The 13,898-nt window shown below is 37.1% G+C and overlaps 1 protein-coding gene across 4 annotated transcripts in view; it reads left to right on the top strand.

Moving 5' to 3' along the window:
* The window catches only part of LOC106068964 (protein still life, isoform SIF type 1-like), a 239,627-nt gene that overhangs the window by 52,159 nt on the left and 173,570 nt on the right, over positions 1-13,898 (top strand). For all 4 annotated transcript variants that reach the window (XM_056033602.1, XM_056033601.1, XM_056033600.1 and 1 more), the window contains exons 2-3: positions 6,453-6,634; positions 10,473-10,594. In XM_056033602.1, the coding sequence (XP_055889577.1) occupies positions 6,453-6,634; positions 10,473-10,594 (304 nt within the window). The remainder of the gene's footprint in view (positions 1-6,452; positions 6,635-10,472; positions 10,595-13,898) is intronic.

Genomic DNA, 13,898 nt, shown 5'->3' with positions numbered 1-13,898 from the left:
TTTTTTTGAATTAGAAAATAGGCCTACTTTCGTCTTTGCAATACATTTTTATCAAATGAAAGCTCGCAATGCCACTTTTTTTTTATAGGCAGCCCAAAATGTCAATTTCTTCTATTCTTCAGGAGATTTGAATAAATTCAAAAAAAGTTCAGGACTTTATCGTATATTTTGACTTTTCATGAGATTTCCTGGAGGCCCTGGAAAATCAGGAGGTCGCGAAAACCCTGTTTTTTATATACGTTATAGTGGTTTAATTTAATAATGTACACTTAGAATTAGCGCGGGTCCTATGAAAGCGCGGGGCCCACTGCGACCGCTTAGGCTGCAGTGGCCTAAGGCCGGCCCTGTCTACTAGGAACTTTAACAATTCGTCCACTCCTGGTTGTCTTGACTGGCACAACAAGTTCTCTAGACGTTGGTCTATAACTGTCTGTTTCGTTTGTTCCAACAGTTTGCAGTTCATTGTCTTCATCGGTATCATAGTACCCAGAGATGTCTTCATCGAAACTCTTATTCAAAAAGCGTTGATTTCTTCTGTATGTTTTTCCGTTTGTCCGTTTGTCTTTATGATGTAAGATCTGGGTGCTGAATGTTTTTTATGACAACTGCTTTCTGCCATGTTTGACCTAGACGAACTCTCCGACAGAATAATCTTTAGGTAGTCTTGCTTTTGCATTGTAATTCACTTTGCTTTTCATCTGTCGTTCGTTGAGTAATGTCTCTGCATTTTCAGCTACCGATTCAGTTGGAATGATTCCCTGAGTTTTCTACTCGTCAGCAGTTGTGATGGTGAATATGGCAGTCCACTTTTCGGAGTATTTCTATACTCGAGAATAACGAGATATGGATCTTTCCCACTTTTGTATGCTCTGAATCCTTTTGCTTGCGCACAAAACATAAACAACCAACAATGACGTAATACCATATAATATTAGCACAGAATCTTCTTCATGCAGTGGAAAATTAAGAATTTTTTGCCTATCTTGAATTCTGGTCAAAGCTCTTGCGCCCAATTAATATAGTTCAGAAGAAACTACAAAAGTCTGGACTGCATATACGGGAAGCTGCTAAAGAAATTAGTACCCATTCATGCTTTCTGCAGAATGATGAGAAATTGACAAAAACCCAATCCATCGAAAAAGCAAAAGAAGGTAGTGAATACTATGGATTCCCTGTAATCAAAACAACCAGAAGAAAGAAAAGACTTAATGGGAAGTTGAGTTCTAATGTAGGACTGTCAATAGAACTGCAATTCAAACGTGTTGTGACAGAAGTGCTGGACAGATTTCATATGGAGATGAAGGGCAGATTCCAAAGGCTGGAAAGAAAATGGATACCTTTGGGTTTCTTCTTGAACCAAGACACCTGTTAGATGAAGACCCGCTTATGACAAACTGTGCTACTTTTCCTGTTTGTATGATGAAATAAATGGAAAATCGCTTTTTCAATGATGTCATTGATGCACGAGCACTTTTCATCAACAAACCAGTAATACAATCACCAATAGACATATTGAGGAAACAGGCTTCATAGGGTAATTACGTGTGCTCAAACTTTGCAACCTCCTCCGATTACTGCTAACTCAGGCCACTTCCATTACGTCATGTGAGAGATCATTCTCAAAGCTCAAGTTCATCAAAAGCTATCTCAGGAGCACAATGACACAAGAAAGGCTTATCATGGCTTTAATGTCAGTGAAGTCACAAATACTAGAAAGTATCGATGTAGTTGATGTTATAGATGTCTTTGCTGCACAGAATGCACGACGTGAAGCGATATCAATTTAGATTTGTCACTTGTGCATTATTTAACTAATAAACAAAGGTATTATTCATTAAAAGAGTCTTGATTACTTTTTGTTAAATTTACTGATATACTGAACCAATTTGATTTGGGGCTTATATATTTTTGCGTACATTATTCCATGTCATATGTCGAATGTTAAAATGCAAGGGGCCCCCAAAGAGGTCAATCCCCCCGGGCCCCCAAATCCCTAGTTACGCCCCTGCCTTTGACGTCACATGGAATGAATTCTTTAAATGAAATGCTAAAAGAACGCACTCGGTGCACCAATGTCTATGAACACTCGAGAAATGGCTCGTGTTGATAAAGGTGATTTTTAGTCTAGCTAGGCCTTGTGACGTAGTGTTTTTTTTTCCTTTGACGTCATATGGAATGAATTCTTTAAATGAAATGCTTAAAGAACGCACTCGGTGCACCAAAGTCTATGAACACTCGATAAATGGCTCTTATAGATGAAGGCGATTTTTAGTCTAGCTAGGCCGTGTGACGTAGTGTTTTTTTTTTCCCTCTGACGTTATATGGAATTAATTCTTCAAATGAAATGAAAAAAGAACTCGGTATAGTAATGTTTATTAAGCCTCGTTATGTGACTCGCGTTTAAAAAAGGAATGATATCTTGATTTAGATCTAATCTAGATTTTTTAAACTAGATCTAGATTTTTATTACAGTATATCTAGATCTGGATTTATATTCTAATTAAAATTATTTTGGAGTCTAGATCTAGAATTTCTAGATCTAGTTTAGACTAAAATAGACTAGATTAAGATGTAGAATTTCAATTTCTAAACTTAAAGTGTAAAAAAAAAGTGTAGATTTTCATTTCCAAACGTTTTGATCAATATTGTAATATTTTAATATACTAAAACTAATCTACTATTTTTTTTATTAAATTTAAATTTTAAATTTACGGCAAATGAATCTTTGAAACATTATTACTTTTGACCATCGGATGGCTGCCTGGTCGTGCGGTTTGCGCGCTGGACTGTCGTTCAGATTTATGGATGGCCCAGGGTTCAAACCCTGCCCGCTCCCATCCCCCGTCGTCCTGCGGGAGGTTTGGACTAGGAAGTAATTATCTTCAACTCTGAAGGAACATCCGAAACGTGTAAAACATTTTACATCAAAATTAAATCACCTCTTGAATATTATTTGCGAATATGCAGATCCGACAGGGATCCGACTTCGACGGGGGACGCCTCTGAGTTTGTGTAACACAAACTCTCTTTGTAATCTTTTTTTTTTTTAATTAACTTTCATTTTGTTTATGTAATACTAAGTGTCTTTTTTTTTTACCGCGAACAAGAATCTTTTAGTGTAAAAACCATCCCAATTAATTTGTTTAGATATATATTTCATCTACTAGCATTAAACAACTCAAAAGTTAATATTGGGTATTATCTATTACTTTTCTTTGATTTCTCAATTCAATATCAAACTATTTAAGATACTCCTTGACAGTCCTTGTTGCTTTTCGATCGGAAACCCACACACACACACTCACACACTGTCACATATTTTGGCATATTTCTATTACATTGAGAACTCCTAACTTTTTTTTTGTATGTGGCTTAGCATCACCACACACACACTTTAGCTTTTGACTTATAAATAGTATTGGTTAGTTTTAACTTGTTTATTACTATTTAATCAGAATCAAGCAATGTGAGGTATCACAGTAGATATCACAAGCATTTCTTTAGACCATCCGCAACAGGCCTAGAGGGGAAAATTGCATTTTCAGATGGTCCCTTACAATAAATAAAGAAATCACATTGGCTTTGCAATAACAGTGACCATAAGACTGAGGACTTCGTTCTTGCGGGCGCCGATGGGGAGTAACTGTCTTGTGGGTCAATATGTGTTGTTTTCTTGGAAATTTATACTCACAATGAAGAAACATATCTAACTCACAATAGAGAAATCATATTTGGTTTACCCACAACAGAGAAATAGTTGATGTCATTTTTAACTCACTCGAAGAACAAAATCATAATTGGCTCACACACAACAGAGCAATCAAATTTAACTTACCTGCAATAGAGTACAGCTATTTATTCGCCCCCTATTACCCACACTCCTGTTAAATTGATACTCCATAGTTCTTTAGGTATCTAATGTACAGTACTGAGAGTGTACATATCTTCAAGTACAGAGAAAAAGAGATTGTACCCATTTTCAGTTTTCTTATCTTCTTATCTTATAAAATACAGACGTTACTTCAAAAAGATGATAGCGTCCTACGCGTATTAGTCAATCTACACTGTGTGACTATCTTGTCAAAGTAGATCCAGTCAGTATGGCACATAGATGTAGATCTATATAGAGCTAGATCTAATCTAGATCTACATAGGACATGAATGCATGAATAGATCTAGGCCTATAGTCTATTGATCAAAGCCTTTAGCGTATTACAGCTTTTGCTACTTTGGCAACGTCTAGGCCCTCCAACATTCGTGGGAAAAGATCACGCTACCAATAATCCACACTACAAATATTCCACACAACAAATATTCCTCTCTACAAATATTCCTCACTACAAATATTCGTCCTACAAATATTCCTCACTACAAATATTCCTCTCTACAAATATTCCTCTCTACAAATATTCCTCTCTACAAATATTCCTCACTACAAATATTCCTCTCTACAAATATTCCTCTCTACAAATATTCCTCTCTACAAATATTCCTCACTACAAATATTCCTCTCTACAAATATTCCACACAACAAATAATAGTGGTTTAAACTAAAGTGCTCATTAACATGCATGTTTAATGTTTAAATATTTTATGATTCCAGCTTCCAAACCGCTTTGTGAAAATGTAACCATGTAATTATTGTAAGCAAAAAGAACTATTCAGACAGTGCATCACATTCAAGGCAGACTGTCGCCTATGTAATAATGAGCATAGCTCAAGAGGCTCATAAAGTGTATTGTCAAATATTAAAGACTTCCACTAGAAACCAGACAATGCCAGGGATGTTTAATTGAACTTGACTGCTGCTAACTTAACAAGAAAAACATAAAAAAATACTTTAAAAAACAGTAATCCTAGATTTGAGATGAACCGCGCAGTGGTTTCCAGATCAGGAAGTTCTCCGTATAGCTTTTAACTCTTTCTCTCCGTAATTATTTACCACATTCTGGTGGAATCAACGCTGGTATCGTCAATTAGGAAAAGAAGAGTTAATCTATTTCTTCTTTACTTCTTCTTTGGGACCAGAGTCTTGTTCGGGCCTCTTTATATAGTGTGCAGCTTTAAGGGACATGGTCAGCATTCTCTGGTGATGCTCCACTAGGCCAAGTTTCGCTTTTAGCTATTAAGTATACTGTACCTAGACCTAACAAATGTGTGCGATTAGAAATAGTGTATGAATTGTTTTTGGTTCACTTTTCGCTTTCTCAATGCGCTATGATCCTATTATTTGTCTGGACCAGTTGGGAAAGGGGGAGGGAAGAAGTGGTCATCTAGGTGATTGTTTACACGATGTTTTTTTTTTTAACGCATAACAAAATGTTCACTCAGGGCTTAAAATTCCTCAAGGGGACTAATTCAAATTATACCACCGCGTCTGTCAAGTACGATTGCTTTGCCTTGTTGAAGATACCAAACAAAATAATTAATTACCAATAGTTAATTAACTAAGTGGTTAATTTTTAAAAATAGATTCTTGTGTTGTCAGGTAAAAGACATAATTGTGAAACAAATTCAGCTCAACTCGAGATATGGTGTGGGAGAAATAACGTGTACAAATTTTTTACCATACAGACATAATTGAGTCATAAGTGTAACAAAATCTCAAAGCTTGGCAGTCGTTCTAGTTACTCTCTTTTATTATTGCCAGTTATTTGCCCATTTGTTTTCAAAGAGGTTTTAGTTACGCCTCTCTCATTCAACTGAATGCTAAATTCTTCCTCTGCCTTGATTTGTATGTGTGTGCTCCAAAGGAACGGGAGCTTTGAACATTTGATTCTAAAAAGTACACATCAACTATCCTCTTGATACAAACCTAGCTTATCAACACTTGTCCTACTCTACATACCGGAGACACCAGAAAGCTAGCTATTTATAGTTTTTCCGTCGTGTATGAAAATCTCCAATAGATCTTTCTAATTAGCTTGACCTTGATTGCTGCCACCATTACGTAATGCACCTGACTGTAGCAGAGTGTTATGTACTTCAGAAATACATTACGTCATTGTCGTCAAAACTTCCTCCGCGTGAAAATCTCAACATCATTTCACAAAACATACATCTCTCTATTCATATCTCCGTGAACATAAGAGTTCTCTTCTCTTTCTTCTCACTGCAGACAAATCAGATGAGTTCTCTCCCTTGTTCTGTTTGCTCCAATTTGGTTTCCCCAGCAGACTGCTCCACAGACTTTCCAAGAAGTCTCCTTCCTATTTTCCCGCCCTTTTTTTGTGTGTGCCTGTGTCTGCATTCACCCCGTGATTATAGTGTTATCCAATTATCCAAGCTGAATTTTCTTATTATGTCTTTCACGCAGACAGGCCTTCTTTATTCTTCTCCATCCCCGTGTCTTTGTGTGTGTGTGTGTGTGTGTGTGAGAGAGAGAGAGAGAGAGAGAGAGAGAGAGTTTGTGGTTTTATTTACCTTTCAATGTCTTTTTTTCTTCCCATCAGGCTGTGGGCGGATGTCTTTCGTGTTCATGGAGATGGCGACTACATGCGTTGGGAGCGCGTGTCTGATGACGTAGTTCCGGTCAACATTTCGTGCATTGAGGACACACCCAACACCGTGTTTCACGTCACAGCCTACAACCGACAAGTGGAGAAGATTTTTGATGTCAAGATAACCCAGCCAGGTAAGTGCTGGGGAAACCAGGTGAACCATAATCTAGAAAGTTCTTTCGAAATAGCGCCATTTTCTCCAATTTTCATGGATGATCACCTCTAAAAATTCCAAAGTTATTTTAGCTAAAAAAAAAACAAAATAGTTTGGCCGCAATTTTACGAAACTTACCAACTACCAAATACTTCATAAAAAAAAAAATTTGATACATTCTAGTACAAATAAAGCTTAATGCACACTATAGTATTCTCATCTCTAATCTTGCACCATCAAAATAATACGCGATATTGTAGATTTCTGTAAACCGTGATTATCGTACTATAAATAGTAATTGTAATGTTTTTGTAGTTGCAATGGTTTGTTTGTTAGAAAGTGGAATTACGGTCCTTTGGATAGTATCTTTGTTAATGGACGTTGATCATAGTTAAGATTAAATGGGAAAAGTTGTTCTTTCTAGCTTGTTGTAAAAATATAGTGAGTTTATTTGACCTCAGGTATACTTAGAGTTAATTTGACCTCAGGTATACTTAGAGTTTATTTGACCTCAGGCATACTTAGAGTTTATTTGACCTCAGGTATACTTAGAGTTTATTTGACCTCAGGTATACTTAGAGTTTATTTGACCTCAGGCATACTTAGAGTTTATTTGTATGAAATGGATGTTCTAGTCTTCACAACTTAAAAAAAATCAAACAAAATAAAAACAAAAACTTTAAAAAAGAAACAAAGCTTATACAAGGGAAAGACAGACATATCTCTCAAAACTGCAGGGTTTAACTCCCTTTTCTATAATAAACAAAAGAGAGTAATTACCACTAATTGATTAACTGATTGGTTATTTTGTAATGTATTCCTCTATTGTCATGGACTATGAATAATTGTTCAAAAGTTTCAACTTGATCCGAGAATAGAAAGTGGGAGAAAACAACTGTAGGACCAAATGTGTACCAGACAAACAGACGGAGAGAGTTAATCTAATCTTTGTCAACAATACAACTCAAGTCTAGTATACTGTGTTAGACAGACAGGGAAATCATTAAAAATAGATAACTCACACGTATGTTCCTAACTTTGATTGAGGTTGTCGTCCCCTTGTCGCCACGCTGCCCTTACCTAACGTTTGCCAAGGAGGGATCTGTATTTGGTAAAGCCACCTAACCACATTACTGGTCCGATACACATTTGCAAGTTTGTTAGCTTAATGTTTCAGGACCTTGCTTTAAGAGATTTTGTATCATCTCGTATTGATTAAAGCTTGTATGTAGTGAGTTTAATTTATTGTTAAGCATTTTGACAAAGCTTATATCAATTCACTCCCTCTGTCTGTCGCCTGTCTTGTAAACATTTTGAAACGTTACTTCTCCCACACCCAGTCTCCGATGAAGTTGAAACTTGACACAATTATTTATTACAAAGGTTATATCCACTCACTGACTTGTATATATCAACTCACTGACTTATATATATCAACTCACTGACTTATATATATCAACTCACTGACTTATATATATATCAACTCACTGACTTATATATATATATCAACTCACTGACATATATATCAACTCACTGACTTATATATATCAACTCACTGACTTATATATATATATATCAACTCACTGACTTATATATATCAACTCACTGACATATATATCAACTCACTGACTTATATATATATATATCAACTCACTGACTTATATATATATATATATCAACTCACTGACTTATATATATCCACTCACTGACTTATGTATATCAACTCACTGACTTATATATATCAACTCACTGACTTATATATATCCACTCACTGACTTATGTATATCAACTCACTGACTTATATATATCAACTCACTGACTTATATATATCCACTCACTGACTTATGTATATCAACTCACTGACTTATATATATCAACTCACTGACTTATATATATATATCAACTCACTGACTTATATATATCAACTCACTGACTGTCTGTCTGGGAGAATTCTTGAATTCGTTTTTGTCTCCCAGTTCCTGATCCAGTTGAAATGGTGCTACAATGATTGAAGGTCGATGACAACATACGAATCAATCGCTCCCAAAACATTTTGACATAGACTTTAGCCTTAAAACTAATAAAGCGTGACGAGCAACCCTAGCACGCAGGGGATCATTGCCCCAGGTTTTTGACTACTAGGAGCACACAGACGTCGTTGACAGAAGTTTGTTGATTACTTACAAGAAGTCGATCCAGTAATGGGTGTCATGTCATTAAAAAGACTGGAAAGAAAACGTTACTGAGTTGTGTGTAAAGACAGAATTTGCTTGTCGAAGTTTGCATGTGCATTGGAATGTCGTTTTGTAAAGGTACTGGTACTGATAGGAGAATTACATTTTTGAGGGGGGGGGGTCATGTTCAATAATTCTTCTGAGCCATTACAATTATACTTGCTCTATTGAACTCTATTGAGCTAACAATTGTGGGTAAAGGACTCGGACAAGTAATTAAATGAAGCAACAAATATGTTGAAATAATTAGTATTTGTTTAAAAACAAACAATTGATTTTCAGATGATACAGGAAATATAAAAACTGGGAGGGTATCTATTGAACGAACTCGAAATTGGCCCGTTATGTTATATTGTAAATTTCGGTTCAGTATAGATTAATTATTGGTCGCCGCTTTTAAGTCAGTTTAAAATAAACAATTGAAAACTATACAATCTGCTATTTTCATATCGTTCCTCATTTTTTTTTATAAAAATGCTTTAGAAAAAAAAAACGGTTACGGTAAAATTCCTCCAGATGTCCCTTTCTTTATCTCACCCCCCCCCCCTTCCATTTTCCCAACTGGTCAAGTGATAAGATCATAGCGCATTGAGAAAGTTCAAGTATGAAAACGCGCTAAACAAAAACAATTGGTAAACTATTTCTAATCGCTTGTTGTTGGTCTAGATCAGTGATACCCAACCTAATTCGACCTGCGGGCCATTTTATTTCCGACACTCGCGTCGCGGGCCACAAAAAAAAAGTAAAAAAAGAAATGAAATTGACCTGAAACTATTTGATTAGAAACCAGTGTATCTAGTACTTACATTCATCTATAGCACATTTGAAGTTTATCCCTTTTTTTTTAACAAGAATGCCGGAATATTTGTTTCATAATGCCGACTTTATGGTGTTAGTTTAAATAGCTAAACTTTTTGTATAAAACAAATATGTAAGCGTATTATCATGTTCCGAAAAAAAAAAAAAAAAAAGGGAAGTTCACCTTTTCTGGTAGATTTTACATACAGAGTCCCATTTCATAAAAGAACAATTGACATGATAGCAACCAATCAGATAAAAAGTGAGGGCCATAGTGTAGGTAAAGATACATTTCTGCACTTAATGTCGACTTTTCGGCGGGCCGGATGGAACCAGGTCGCGGGCCGAATCTGGCCCGCGGGCCGTATTTTGGGCATCACTGGTCTAGATCTATTACAAATTTAATCACGTGACTGATCGAAGTAATGGATACAACTACACTTAATATAAGCTTTGTTGTTTTTTTTTAGGTATTTTTTTTCTATGTTTTTCTTGATAAGTGTACATTTTTAACGCAAAATGGATCATATTAATGAGCTAGACTATATTGCTGAGCTATATTGTGGACTTATATTAGTTAATTATATATCAAATACATTTATTAATTACCCTTATTATTGACATATATTAATGACTAATTTCACGAATAAAATTAGACATACAAGTGGAAGTTTGAACTTTAAAGATATTTTTTCTTTTTCTTCTATATTCTAAATATTTACGTCACTAATGTGGTATACATCAAAATAAAATGGTTTGACTTTGCCTACTTTCTTGTCCAATCAGGTACCATCATCTGTCCGGCAACTGAGTGCTTCGTGCATTGGAGAGACACCGCCAGCCACTGCGAGTGGGGGCTCAACTTCTCTACCCCGACAGACGCCCAAAGGTTCAGGGACTGCTGCTCGGTAAGGGATCGTTCTCACTTCAAACATTCACTGAGCTCAATGGAGAGATACATTCATTCATACATACCGTGGGTGGTTAGAGGGAAACACAATTCAGTGCACTTTCTCCATATTCCTTTGATGAATATTTTGTATAGTGTTATAGCAGGTCTGGAGCAAGACAGTTCTCTAATAGGTTACGTAATGTTTAGAGTTTAGGGCCTCTAGTGTGTCTGCGAGGTGAGTTGTAACTATCTCCTGGGCTGATACACGAACAGGGCATAATGTTAGTCCACTTCCATAGTCGCTAAGTTTCTAGAAAATATTTTGTTCTTTTTTTTTCCCTTTCAGTTTTGTTGTTGTTTTAGTGTGGGCAGTGGCATAGCTAGGGATGTGTCGGCCCGGGGCGCTTGACCTCTTTAGGGGCCACTGCATCATGACATGAGATAATGGCGTAATATTGAATGTAAAAACTAACTTCGGACACTCATTTGGGCCCCCATCAAGTGGGGTAAATTTTTCATATTTCGACCCCCCTCTTTTCCCCCCTAGTTACGCCACTGAATCAGGGACGGTGGTACTTCGATGCAAATTTTTTTTTTTCAATAAATATTAGATCTGGTCGATTAAAACCTACTCTCTTGTCAGGTAAATTAAGTATTTTGTCAGCATGTAGTGTGTAATTTTATGACTATTTCGACTAACTTTATATTTCACACACCAACTGACTAGACACCAAAAATGTGCAGTCCAACTCCACTTCTGGTATTCTTGTTGTGGGGCACTTATGCAGATAACACATTAATACTCGCTCTGCTCTGAATTAAGCCTTGGTTCCCTCCCCGCCCCCCCACCCCAAACTATTTTGTCCCTGATGCCTTCAACTGGTTCTTGTCCCCTTTCCTATCAGTGTGTAGCCTTCAACTGGTTCTCGTCCCCTCTCCTATCAGTGTGTAGCCTTCAACTGGTTCTTGTCCCCTCTCCTATCAAGGTGTAGCCTTCAACTGGTTCTTGTCCCCTCTCCTATCAGTGTGTAGCCTCCAACTGGTTCTTGTCCCCTCTCCTATCAGTGTGTAGCCTCCAACTGGTTCTTGTCCCCTCTCCTATCAGTTTGTAGCCTCCAACTGGTTCTGGTCCCCTCTCCTATCAGTGTGTAGCCATCAACTGGTTCTTGTCCCCTCTCCTATCAGTGTGTAGCCTTCAACTGGTTCTTGTCCCCTCAATTATCAGTGTGTAGCCTTCAACTGGTTCTTGTCCCCTCTCCTATCAGTGTGTAGCCTTCAACTGGTTCTTGTCCCCTCAATTATCAGTGTGTAGCCTTCATTTGGTTCTTGTCCCCTCAATTATCAGTGTGTAGCCTTCAACTGGTTCTTGTCCCCTCTCCTATCAGTGTGTAGCCTTCAACTGGTTCTTGTCCCCTCTCCTATCAGTGTGTAGACTTCAACTGGTTCTTGTCCCCTCTCCTATCAGTGTGAAGCCTTCAACTGGTTCTTGTCCCCTCTCCTATCAGTGTATAGCCTCCAACTGGTTCTTGTCCCCTCTCCTATCAGTGTGTAGCCTTCAACTGGTTCTTGTCCCCTCTCCTATCAGTGTGTAGCCTCCAACTGGTTCTTGTCCCCTCTCCTATCAGTGTGTAGCCTTCAACTGGTTCTTGTCCCCTCACTTATCAGTGTGTAGCCTTCAACTGGTTCTTGTCCCCTCTCCTATCAGTGTGTAGCCTCCAACTGGTTCTTGTCCCCTCTCCTATCAGTGTGTAGCCTCCAACTGGTTCTTGTCCCCTCTCCTATCAGTGTGTAGCCTCCAACTGGTTCTTGTCCCCTCTCCTATCAGTGTGTAGCCTCCAACTGGTTCTTGTCCCCTCTCCTATCAGTGTGTAGACTTCAACTTCACACTAAATTTCATCAAGTCGCCATGACATCTTCCACCATCTTTTTTTTTACTTGGGCCATTAAATGTTATCTGCTTTAGTGTGTCGTGTGTGTCTGTGTGTCGTGTGTGTCTGTGTGTCGTGTGTGTCTGTGTGTCGTGTGTGTCGTGTGTGTGTGCGTTAAATACATTCCGCAATCACTCAAACCGCGTCCCTCAAGCATTAAACGAATGTTTAATTCATGATGCCTCCTGTCTCACCTCCCGTCCACTTTGACCCCCCCCCCTTTCTTCAATTTCTGCCACCCGATCGTCAGGTCCCTAAGGAACGCTCGAAAAACTGGACTAAACTGTCCAGACTCCATATCAGTTTAAAAAGAAACGAGAAAGTTGGAGCGATTCCCTTCACTTCTTTTTGTTGTCTAGAAAAAAAAAAGATTTCCATTCCAGGTATCGCAGTTATATCAAATGGAATCGATACACTATGCTCAATAATTTGGTGATGCGATGTGGGACTGATTGCGTTGAGACAACCCGTTTGCAAATAACATTTCAACACTAAACATGTTGTAACCCTAATATATTAAAGTACCAGATAAGCAAATACACAAAAACGCATGTTAAAAATGTCTGTCGCTTTATATTTGCTTTAAGCTAAATGTTTTTTTCTTTCTATTGTCTATATTGCTGGTTTTTATTTTTCATAATTTTTTTGTTGTTTTTAATTTTACGATGCATTTTCCTTTGTTTTAATTCCATTTTAAACATTAAGAAAGGGGGAAAACCGATTTATGTTTGGTGTGGTCTGTATGTCTTATCTTATATGATACAGACGTTACTTCAAAAAAGAAGATGATTACGTCCTATGCGTCATGCATTTTGTCATGCATATTAACCAAGGACATAAATTCTGCCAAGTCACTGGTTTTCCTGGCTAGCTCAGGCAACCTAGTCTATGCTCTAATAGTGCTAGGAAAGAAGGAGTATTGTACACATTTGTTTTTGCATATGGGACGAGAAGTGTACTCTTATCTTTGTGTCTTTCAGAGTATTTTATTAAATTTTGTTTTTGTATTTGAAGATTATGGTTCAGTGTTTTATGTATAATTGCTACTTTACTTTTAAGTCTTCTATCCTGAAGGCTTTCTAAATTTAGTGATTTTACTAAAGGTGTTACTCTAGAGTACTCTAGACTAATATGAATATTCGTTTGTTATGAATCTCACTACTCTATTTAGTATCTGTTCCAGTTTCTTAATGTTTTCTTGAGTTGAGGGGTCCCAAACAGAGGATGCATATTCTATTATTGGCCTAACCAAGATTAAATAACATTTTAGTTCTATGTTCTTATTTGATTTATAGAAATTTCTTTTAATAAACACTAATGCTTTGTTTGATTTTTTGGTAGTTTCATCAATATGTGGATTCCATGACAGTTTTTCATTTATTATAACACCTA

This window comes from Biomphalaria glabrata, chromosome 6 (genome assembly GCF_947242115.1).
Source record: "Biomphalaria glabrata chromosome 6, xgBioGlab47.1, whole genome shotgun sequence".
NCBI lineage: Eukaryota > Metazoa > Mollusca > Gastropoda > Planorbidae > Biomphalaria > Biomphalaria glabrata.
The sequence above is the reverse complement of the archived record's forward strand: the minus strand, read 5'-3'. Positions and strand labels throughout refer to the sequence as shown.